The sequence below is a fragment of the Dipodomys ordii genome, unplaced genomic scaffold, assembly GCF_000151885.1.
Source record: "Dipodomys ordii isolate 6190 unplaced genomic scaffold, Dord_2.0 Scaffold191, whole genome shotgun sequence".
Classification (NCBI taxonomy): domain Eukaryota; kingdom Metazoa; phylum Chordata; class Mammalia; order Rodentia; family Heteromyidae; genus Dipodomys; species Dipodomys ordii.
The window spans coordinates 527360-538734 of NW_012267407.1; the positions used below are offsets into that span (position 1 = coordinate 527360).

Below are 11375 nucleotides of genomic sequence, written 5' to 3' on the forward strand. Positions count from 1 at the left end.
CTAGAGCTCAGGAACCCCCCTCAGCTGGTACTCCTCGCTGAGCCAGGGCTGGTGTGTGATGGTCAGTGGGGGGACGCGCTTCTCCACCACCACTTCCAGAAGCTTCTGCGAGTCCTCATCCAGCAGAGCTTTGTCCAGACTGTGGAAACAGACACAGCTTTCTCGGCATATGTTCAGTAGCTCCTCCATGCCCTACGCCCGCCATACCTCTGGCCTCCCTGGGTGCCAGGCCCGGCGCCCAGCGAGCGAGCGCGAATCCTTGTGTGTTCCAGTCACGGTCCGGAAAAAGAAAGGTTGAAGTTTGGTTTTAAAAAAAATCAAAAACAGGCCTGGGAAGGTGGCTCAGTGGTAGAGCGCTTGCCTTGTATGTATGAGGCCCTGGGTTGGATTCCTCAGCACCATGTAAGCAAAAAGAAAAAAAGCAGAAGTGGCGCTATGGCTCAAGTGGTAGAGCGCTAGCCTTGAGCTGAAGAGCTGAGGGACAGCGCCCAGGCCCAGAGTTCAGGCCCCACAACCGGACCCCAAAAAGAAAAATTATAAGCCAGGCACCAATGCCTCACGCCTATAATCCTAGCTACTCAGGAGGCTGAGATCTGAGAATCACGGTTCAAAGCCAGCCCAGGTAGAAAAGTCCCTGAGACTCTTATCTCCAACAAACCACCAGAAAAACTGGAAGTGGCACTGTGGCTCAAGTGGTAGAGCAGCACTCACCTTGAGCTGAAGAGCTGAGGGACAGCGCCCAAGCCCAGAGTTCAAGGCCCATGACCACCACCACCACTATATATATATTTTTGTTGTTGTTGTTGTTCCATTCACAGCTTGGATAATAATCAGCCTGGTCTGTCTCCACCCTGGAGCATTCTGGGAGGCTCTTTAAAGCAGCCATTCCACAGAATCACCACTGGAAACACACAAGCACTTCTCATCTGTTCCTTGTGCCTTGACCCCCTTCTGCCCACAGCTGGTCTTCGCATGCTGCACGCAGCTGTCCTGGTAAAGGGCTGTCCCCACAGGTACTCGGATGATCGGTGCAGCACCGTCCTCAGCAGGGCACTACAGGTCCTAGAACGCCATCATAGAACCACGCAGAGGCCAAGCCAAGCAAGGCTATGGCGCCCATGCCTGGCCTCATCCCACCCCCATGCATCACATTACCCACACACAGCACTCACCCCAGCAGCTCCAGGGTGCAGTCCTGGTGGCTGAGCGCCACGCACAGTGCCTCCACACCCGCATAGTCAAAGGCCACCCAGTCCAGGCTCAGCCTCCTGAGCGATGGGCAGCTGGTGAGGGCCGCGGCAAGGTCTCCACAGCAGTCGGAGGTGAGCGGACACATGTCCAGCCTGGATGGGACACAGCAGGGGGAATGCTGTCCTATGCCATCTCCACGCCCTCGAGCAGCATACAGGCCAGACCCTCAGACCTGAGGGACAGGACTACGGCTTGAAGGTCAGAACAGGCCCTCCCACAAAGGGCCAGCCGGGCCCACATGACCCCATCTTACAACATAGAATGCAGGATTCTGTGCCAGACAGACACGTTTCCCAACCTCCCAGCCCTTGGTTCCTCTCATCCCGAGGCCACAGCCAGCAGCAACTCACCCGAGCGTCTGCAGTCCACACTTGGGGTGCTGCAGGGCCTCGCACAGGAGTTTTACGCCGGAATCCTGGATTTTGTTGCCCCCGAGTTTCAGGGTCTTTAGGTTACCATTGCAGGTCATTGCCTCGGAGAAGACCTCGCAGCACCCAGAAGTGAAGTAACAGCCTGGCAGCCTGGAGGATGAAGCACACATCCAGGTATGGAGGCCCCTCAGCAGCTCTGCTCACCTTCACTGACTCATGAAGAAATCGTGAAGCCCCACTAATGACCACCCCACCCTCCCGCTCTGTCCCCAAGCTCACACCTCCATTACTCTCATAAAAGAAAGGAAAGGGGGAAAGCCAGGTGCTAATGGCTCACATCTGTCATCCTAGGAGGCTGAGATGGTGAGGATCATAGTTCAAAACCAGCCCAAGCAGGAAAATGTGAGACTCTTATCTCCAATTAACCACTAGAAAACTGGAAGTGGTGCTGTGGCTCAAGTGGTTGAGCGCTCGCCTTGAGCTGAAGAGCTGAGGGACAGCGCCCAGGCCCAGAGTTCAGGTCCCACAACCAACAAAAAGCAAAAAGAAAGGAGAAGTGGAGAAGATAAAAACAGATACATAGACAGTGGACATTGATAGATGTCTCTGTGGGTTTGCTGACACTGTGTGGTCCCCAATTTCTGGTTCTTAGCACCTGTGACCTCATGTGCTGAAGGGATGTGGTGTCTGGGGTACTCACCCCATTCCTGGGGGCTTAGCCCCCTGATCCATCACCTCCCCAGGCCACATCTCTTAATGAGGTCCCCTCAGGGGAAACCTGACCACCCCTACCAGAGCTCCTGTAGGCTGCAGTCTGGTTGTCGCAAGGCTTTACACAGATTCACCGCCCCAACATCCTCCAGGAAATTTGACCCCATGTCAAGCAGAGACAGAGATCGGTTCACCCGAAGGGCTTGGGCAATGTAGTCACAAGCGACCTGGGTGAGACAGCAGTATGACAACCTGCAGACACACACAAACACACACCTGTCACCTGCTCTGCCTCTCTGGGGCAAGGCAATCCTAATACTCCCTGCAGTAGATGTTCCTCTCCTGATAGTCTGCGTTTTCATGTTTTTTTTTGTTTTTTGGGGGGGTCCGGTCATGGGGCCTAAACTCTGGGCCTGGGCGCTGTCCCTCAGCTCTTCAGCTCAAGGCTAGTGCTCTACCACTTGAGCCACAGCGCCACTTCTGGCTTTTTTTCTTTTTGCTTATGTGGTACTGAGGAATTGAACCCAGCGCCTCAGACATGCAAGGCAAGCGCTCTACCACTGAGCCACCTTCCCAGCCCAGATGAAAGCCTCTTCATCTGGATTAATGAAATTGTATCTGCCTTTTGAAAAATCTGTTAATCATTTGATGATAGCATAACATGTTCTCTGATGCATACTCCTCAACAAGACTGGCAGCTTTACTTTCAATTTTAAGCATTTTTTTGTACTGAGACTTGAACTCAGTCCCTCGTGCTTGCTAAGACAGGCACACTCAGCACTGAGCCCCAAGTGGAGGCTCGCTTTCCAAGGCTGGGGATAGGTGCCCTCACACCGCCAGCTTCCATCGCAGCTCTCCATTGAAAGGGAAGCTTGGAAGCTTTTCTTCCTGGGTTGTCCTTGAACTGTGATCCTCCCAAATAGCTGGAGGAAAGGCACAGGCCACCAGTGCCCAGCAAGCTTTTATGGATTCAAATGGTAGTTAAGACATTTGAACTCTTAAAATCAGAGTGACTCTGGTGGGTACTTGTGGCTCATGCCTGTAATCCTAGCTACTTGAGAGACTGAGATCTGAGGATTGCCAGCCTGGGCAGGAAAGTCTGAGAGACTCCTATCTCCAATAAACCACCAGAAAATCAGAAGTGGCACTGTGGCTCAAGTGGTAGAACTCTCGCCTTGAGCTCCATGATAGCTCCCAGGCCTAGAGTTCAAGACCCACAACTGACAAAAACAGAAATGGTGCTGTGGCTCAAGTAGAGCACTTAGCACAAGGCAGTTCAGGGACAGCACTCAGGCTCTGAGTTCAAGCCCCAAGACCGACAAAAAAATGAACATCATAGCTCAATCAGCTATCAGCCATTGATTGCACCTTAATTCAATCGGCTGTATGTACAAAAAAAATTTAAGAAGCAATTGTTCAATAGCCAATGACTCCTGTCTTCCCGTGTCATTTCTCCTTGACATCTGCCACAGCATCTGACCTTTTAGACCTCGGTGCTCCTTTTCCTCAACCAGTTTAGTGTCCATATTTACTATCCTTGAAGTTTGTATCACTTCAAGCTCAACATTCCTAATTGAAAAATGAAGCTGGGCACCAGTGGCTCACTCCTATCATCCTAGCTCTCTGAGGATCCTAGCTGAGATCTGTAGATCTCGGTTCAAAGCCACCCCGGGCAGGAAAGTCTGAGATTTATCTCCAATCAACCACCAGAAAAACTGGAAGTGGCACTGTGGCTCAAGTGGTAGAGTGCTCACCTTGAGCTGAAGAGCTGAGGGACAGCGCCCAGGCCAGAGCTCAAGACCCAAGGCCAACAAAAAGAAAATTAAAAAAAGAAGGAAATATGACAGCATCCACCCAGTGAGCAGCTGGCAGGTTCTCCAGTGGCTGGAGCCCTATGCAGGCATTGAGACCCCCACCGTGTACGCACATGAGGGTGTTCAGGATGCAGTTTGGGTCCTTCAGGCCTCCACAGAGAAGCTTCACCCCTCTGTTCCCAATAGGATTGTCCACCAAGGACAGACACCGCAGCCTCTGATACTTTATGACGAAGCTGAAGCTCTCGCAATGCCTCGTCAAGATGTTACACTTCCCCAGCCTGCACGGGAGACACACATCACAGGTTGGGACCACCTGTGGTGATAGATGGTCTGCACAAAATTGCACACTGGGGGCTGGGAAGGTAGCTCAGTGGTAGAGTGCCTGCCTTGCATGCATGAGGCCCTGGGTTCAATTCCTCAGCACCACATACACAGAAAAAGCTGGAAGTGGGTGCTATGGCTCAAGTCATAGAGCACTAGCCTTGAGCTGAAGAGCTCAGAACAGTGCCCAGGCCCAGAATTCAAGCTCCATGACCAGCCAAAAAAAAAAAAAAAAAGATTGCACACTGACTGAATCGTGGTCTGGGTTCCTGTCTTAACACGTCGACCCATGGCATGTGCTCTAGGTTGTTTGAAAGCACAGACAGAGATACACAACTCCCTGCATAGACAGTTGCAGTGATATCAGGGGTGAGTATGAGCAGGGAGTTTATCACACCCCGTGGATGGAGAGCTGAGTCCTCGGCATGTCAGAGACAGGCCCCCAAGATTGCTTCTGACAAACTGGCTATAAATCAAGGTCAGGTTGAACGAAGTTCTAGAGATCATAGACCTGAAATCGACTCACTTAGTGTATTATGATTCGACAGAGATAATGTGGCTTGTGAGATGGAAACACATGTTGGCCAGGTCTAGAAGGGCCTAGTGTCCAGTGGCTCCAGCCTGCAGCAGTGAACGAGGCACATCCACACCTCTGCTGATGTGGGAACTCAGCTCACAGGTGTTGTGGCTTTTAAGGAAACAGCATCACATTCCCAGGGATGACTTACCACATCCTCCCCCAAGGAGCTCCAGCCAGTAAGCCTGGCTTGGGCCATCTGGGCACCAGCTCCCCAGCCAGGAGCCCACCAAGGCCCAGCTCATCAGCATAGAAATCACAACAAGCCAGGAACAGTGGTGCACACCTGTAATCCACCTTCACATCTATCCTGAGTGTCCACATAAGTCATTAACAGAAAGTGCAAGTCCGTTGAAGTTGCAATGGTAAGGGGTGACACACTTCCTGTTTTTCGTGAGTTGGTTTTGTTCATTGCTACCTGAATGACTTCCCTGGTGTTATTTCTGGTAAAATAAATAAATTGGTGTGCCTAGAAGTCCCTCATTCACGAGAGGAGGCAGAAACTGCTTTGTCAGAGCAGTCACTTTAGCTCAGGGCAGACAGCATGCTCATGATTGGTGTGGTGTGCTCTGGTGCTCAGAGGGAGTGGAGTTCTAGTTCAGGAATGCTTAGAGGGAGAGAAGAGACCAGAGTGTCAGGATGCTTCCGGAGCAGAGGCCTGCATGAGTGGCAGGGATGAGGAAGGTGGGGTGTGCTCTGACCCTACCTCCACCTTCCTGTGCACCCTCCCCCCCCCCACCAAGAGAACAAGACAATGGCAGCCATGAAAAGCATGAGGGCTGAAGGCCAGAGCCATGGCTTCCGGCAGAGAACGTGGGCAGCATGGAGCTGCCTGGACCAGGTCATCTCTGCACACACATGCCTTACACTAAGTGACTTACATCAAGTCCTCCACGGTGTTGTCTGGCTTCATCAGTGTGTCACATAAGATGGTGACATTCTCCTCGAAGCCGGTTCCATACAGATTCACCTGCCTCAGGTAAGGGCTACGAAGCACTGCCTCAAAAAATTCTCGCTCATAATCTCCAGAAGGCATACAGGTGCTCCTGCAGACGAGGAGAGAGCACGTCATGCCATCTGAATGACGCTGGTAGAACACTCACTCCTCCACTGTCCAGTTTCTTCATGGCAAAGAAATACTGTGATGGCCAACATCTATATCTAGGATATTGTCAGCTACAAGGAATATACCTAGTGCGTGCACACACACACACATTTATAAACTAGAGATGTAGGTATTCATAAACTAAATGTACAGGCTTTTGTCATGAGAAATATAAATGTGCATGTATAACATCAGAATTCATCTGTGTCAACTTCTGCTCTCGCTAGCCTCACATGACAGCAGCCCTGCATTTACACTGTGGTCTTTCCCCTAAGGAAGCAGAAAGAAGATGGAAACCTGTGTCTATCTAAAGGACAGGTAAGAATCAGACTCACCACAAGCTCTGGAGGCTGCCTGTACAGTTAGCCAGTGCTGAAAAGAGAATTCTAAGGTACCCAATGGTGATCCTGAACCTGTGCAGCTCCAGCCTCTGCAGGTCTGGGATACAGCCGAGTACCCTGCAGAATCTCCTGAATTCACACAGATTCCTGCAGGAGAAGAAACCAGTTCTCCACGGGTTCACTTCAAGACATTCTCCAAATTTGCCAGACCTTATTTCTGACTAAGCTAGTAGGCCTAAACAGGTACAACTCCAGCCAGGTAGACTGAGTGACCATGAAACAGGGGCTAAGAAAATGAACTCCCAGGGAGGCCCCAATAATCCCAGATACTCAGAAGACTGTGATCTTCAGATCCAGCCTGGGCAGAAAAAAATCCATGAACCTCTTCAATTCATCAGCAAAAAGCCAGAAGTGGAGGTGTGGCTCAAGCGGTAGAGCTCCAGCCATGAGCTAAAAGAGCCCAGGAAGAGTGCGAGGCTCTGAATTCAAGCCTCAGCACTGTACAATGAGAACACAGCACTCAGGCATGAGCAACTGAGGTGAGGAAAGAGGTCTCAGTAGAACATCATGAGCTGTGTGACCTCCAGACAAGATAGCTGGCATCTTGTGTTCTTGTCTTCCACTTCCTCCTCTTTTCTATGTGAACACGGGTTGAGGTTTGGTGAACAACAAGCTATGTGCATCAACATTGCCCTGTCTGGGGTCCACATACTGGACAGCTCCAACATGTGCTGGGGCCTAAGCCCCACAAGGGTTGCCAGGCAGAGGGCTGAGGGGAGGGCTTGTGGGGCGGAGCAGAGGATGCTGGGTGTCCCCTAGTGGTACCTTGCTGGGGGCAGCCACAGGCACCATGGTGTGAAGACAGCCAGCTTGCAAACAGTAAAAGCCACCAGCCCAGCCCAGTCCTCCCTTCCCCTCTCCTCCCCTCCCCTCCCTGGGGCCTCTGCAGTGCACCTGCAAAAGCTAGGGGGCAAGGGGAGTGAGGCTCCCAGCTGTACTCACCCGTCCTCCCCTCGGTGGCCTCGGAACGTCCTGTTGCTCCCATGTTCCTCCAGGTCCCAGATGTGCTTGGAGTCCTGGAAGATGGTGTGGATGCACAGGCGCAGCGTCCTCAGCCTCCGGCAGTGTTCCAGGCAGGAGGTGGCCACAATGAAGTGATCCATCTCGCAAATTGTGAGCGACATTTCTTCGAATAGATCTAGCACGCTGCCCATAAAGGCCTCATCCCTGGTTTCCATCAAGCCTTGGAACAACTCTAGGAGGCTCATGGCCTCGCCCCGCTCTCGGAGACACGTTAGAGCTTGCATGATCTCCAGCTTCTTGTTCTTTGACAGCAGGAAACCGAGTGAGGTCTCCAGCTCCTTCCTTGTTGTCTCATCCGTGAGTCCATACACGAACACTCCTTCCACAAACAAATGGCTCTGGCTGTCACATAAGACCGCTGACACCAGCTGAGCCACACTACCAAAAGCAGCATCTGTAGATTCGTTGAAGAAATAAAACATGGCGGCCAAAAACGACTGCATGGCCAGGTCCCTGAAGATGAAGCACTGGCCGCTGGGCTGAAGGATGTCCAGGCCCAGCCACAGCAGGATGTCTACTGAGGAGACCCCAAATCTGGCCAGGTCCCCACAGCTGAACACAAACATGCGTGTCCACATTCCGTGTGCAGCTAGCATGCAGAGGCTTTGGAGCTGGGCCCTATTCTGATCTGGTGAGCATTTCAGATATCTTCTTTTGAATGCACTTGTGAGGAAGGATACGTAGAAAGAAGTGATGTTGTGGGCGGACATTCTAAAGTAGTCCCCTGACTCGAGCTGCCATTTCAAACATCTGCAGGTCATCCGGCAGAAGATGGGCCGGTTGCACACAGACAACAGATCCAACCTGGACTGCACGAACTCCAGGGCCGCAGACGCATGTTCTGGAACATGGAAGAACTGGGAGAAATACAACTCTAGCAGAATATTCGAGAAATGGAAGATCATGATGTCCTTTGGCTGCTTCAACAAGTAATGGATGGGGATCATCTCTCTGGCATTCCGTAGCCCAAGCAGCAGGGATGATTCAGGGAGCAGCTCTTTCTGCAGCAAGCTGCTCAGGATAACGGGGGTCGGCTGTCTCTGATCCCACTTGGTGCACAAGTCAGTCCGAATTTCCAGGTCAAAGTTAAGCTTCTCAAACCCATCCAGGATGAACAGGGTTCTCTCTGGCTGGGAGAACATCTCGCCGATGACCGCAGAGGCCCCGGGCCAGTCCCTGGAGACCAGCTCTGCCAGACTGGTCTCCACCACTGAGTTGATCTCGTAGACCGCAAAGAAGAACACGAACATGAATCTGCCCTCCCAGAGGGTTCCCTCCGCCCAGTCCAGCATCAGCCTTCTCAGAAGCGTTGTTTTCCCGATGCCCTCTGGGCCAAACAGGACTGCGGTGACGCCGCTGGCTACCTGGTGAGCAAATGCATTGCACAGCCATGTGTACTGGGGCCTCATGGTATTTTTATAGAACTCATCGGGGACTTGAAGGCAGGTTTCCCTTTCCCACACCTGCTGGAATTTTTCCCTCATTTGCTTTCTGTAGGCAAAGGATGTATCTGTATTAACAAGAACAACAGAAAACAGAATGTGAGGCAGCCCGGTGCCTGTGGCTCACACCTATCATCCCAGCTACTCAGGAGGCTGAGAGCTGAGGATCACAGTTCAAACCATCCCAGGCAGGAAAGTCCATGAGACTCTTATCTCCAATAAACCACTAGAAAACTAGAAGTGGCGCTGTGGCTTGAAGTGGTAGAGTATTAGCTTTGAGCAAAAAGAGCTCAGGGACAGCGCCCAGGTCTGGGTTCAAGCCCCAAGACTAACAAAAAAAATTTTTAACTCAAAAAAATTACACATGGGGCTGGGATGGTGGCTCAGTGGTAGAGCACTTGCCTTGCATGCATGAGGCCCTGGGTTCGATTCCCCAGCACCACATAAGCAAAATAGAAAAAAAAAGCCGGAAGTGGCACTGTGGCTCAAGTGGTAGAGCACTGGCCTTGAGCTGAAGAGCTGAGGGACAGGCCCAGGCCCAGAGTTCAGGCCCCACGACCGGACCCAAAAAAAAAAAAATTACACATGAAGCAAACATAAATAGAAACTCACTGGGCACCGGTGGCTCACATCTGTAATCCCAGCTACTCAGGATGCTGAGATCTGAGGGTCAGGATTTGAAGCCAGCCAGGGAAGAAAAGTCCCCGTGAGACTCTTATCTCCAATCAACTACTGAAAATCCAGAAGTGGGGCTGTGGCTCAAAGTGGTAGAATGCTAGCCTTGAGTAGAGGCACTCAGGAATGGTGCCCATGCCCCACAACCGACAATGAACAGGGAAAAAAGACACTAGTGTAAAGTTTATTTCATGACCTTCCAGAACACCCTGTCAAAGAAGAGACTCAGCCTAGAAGAGAAACACAGGGCAACACCTAGCTGGGCAGGGGGTCAGATCGCTTTCCCATCACTGCCCAAGGCTGGTCCTGGAATGACCAGCACTGGGGTACGACTCTGAAACCCCCATGGTTCAGCCCACACCTGCGGCCAGGTGGACAGACCACCAGCCAACAATGACATTAACCTTCATGACAGGAAGAGCCCAGTGAACCAAGCCCCACCCCGTACCCTCTGACCCTCCGCCCTGAACTTACTTCCCATCTCTTCCTGCACCTGCATCCAGAGATCCTTCCTATCAATCTGCAGGAGGAGGCTCAAGGTCATGTCCCACACCTGCCTGCCAGGGTAGTGCCCCACCAGAAACCTGGCCAGTTCTTCCTCTGAGGCGCTGTTGATCTCCGGCCAGGGGATGGGCGGGAGCTGGGATTTCAGAGGTTCACACTGGAGGAGCTCCTTAAACCTCCCAAACTCTTCATATGTGAGCCTGCCCAGGTACTGCACCAAGCCCAATTCGGAAAAATATGATTCAGCCATCTTGATTCAAGCCTTCAGAACAAAGGACTAAGAGACACCTGTGGGAGGACGGCAGAGTGAAGTTCCCACAGCTGGACACGGATGAAGACCACCCCTCCACCCCCGTCCTTCACCCAGCTGCTTCCTGCCTAACCCAAGGCTGGAGCTCTGTGTGCACCACAGCATCTCCATTAATGCTTCAAATTTTCCTAAGGAAACGCGGTTAGGTGCATGGATTTGGGGAGTCCCTTGTATGGTCCATGGCATCAACTGCACCTGATGTAGTCATGCTGGCATCTCTGGGGGTAACCAATGGAACCCCTAAATGCTTGCAAAGATCCCTCCCATTAGTGAGCCTCACGGCTTTCATCAGTAGGACTAATGGCAGTCAGGAGCATGTGAGCTGGCACACGCACATGTGCACACACACACACATTTCCTCTCTCCAGGACTCATCACCGTACCATGACTATTTGAGTAACCAGTGAGTTCCTGGTAGCTGGGTCCCCAGTCCATGTCAGCCCCACGTGCACAAGCGCTATCAGACACCCACTTGCATCCCCGTATATTTGCCCATTTCCCAACACCAACCCCCCATCATAAACAAAACCCCGTGTGCCAAAAACTCTCAGAATCCTCCAGTGGGGTTCATGGGGTCGTGGGGCACAGTGGACAAGATCTGGGGTGAACTCCATGCCAGCCAGACGCGCGAGTGAATGCCTGGCCTGGCGTGGCAGTGGACCGGCGTTCCGCTGCGATTAGGACAGAACCCAGTACACACCACCACGTGGACAAACCTTGAGATTCTCCAATGCGAACCAAGCCAGGTGTGTGCGAGGCAGCTACTGAGCAGTTCCTCTGGGTTGGGGTACTTAGGGCAGACTACAGACACAGGAAGGCTGGGAAGAGGCTGGGGAGGGGGCTGGAGGGGGGATGGGACAGTTTCAT

General features: G+C 52.1%; 1 protein-coding gene across 1 annotated transcript; it reads right to left on the bottom strand.

Moving 5' to 3' along the window:
* Positions 1–10448, bottom strand: Nlrp9 (NLR family, pyrin domain containing 9). Its single transcript, XM_013034519.1, has 8 exons — positions 10169–10448; positions 7497–9087; positions 5930–6094; positions 4261–4428; positions 2415–2585; positions 1602–1772; positions 1173–1343; positions 1–139 (listed from the first exon to the last, which is right to left on the bottom strand). The coding sequence occupies exons 1-8, from the start codon at positions 10446–10448 to the stop codon at positions 1–3; spliced, it is 2856 nt and encodes a 951-aa protein (XP_012889973.1).
* Between the last annotated feature and the right edge of the window lie 927 nt (positions 10449–11375).

Bases quoted from the DNA above. Each gene is read 5' to 3' on its own strand.
- Nlrp9 (XM_013034519.1), bottom strand. From the start codon at position 10,448: ATGGCTGAATCATATTTTTCCGAATTGGGCTTGGTGCAGTACCTGGGC. The intron at 6,095-7,496 runs GTGAGTACAGCT...CCTCGTCTGCAG, and splicing joins GGCCACCGAGGGGAGGACGG to GAGCACCTGTATGCCTTCTG. The intron at 1,773-2,414 runs GTAGGGGTGGTC...TTCATCCTCCAG, and splicing joins TGCAGCCTACAGGAGCTCTG to GCTGCCAGGCTGTTACTTCA.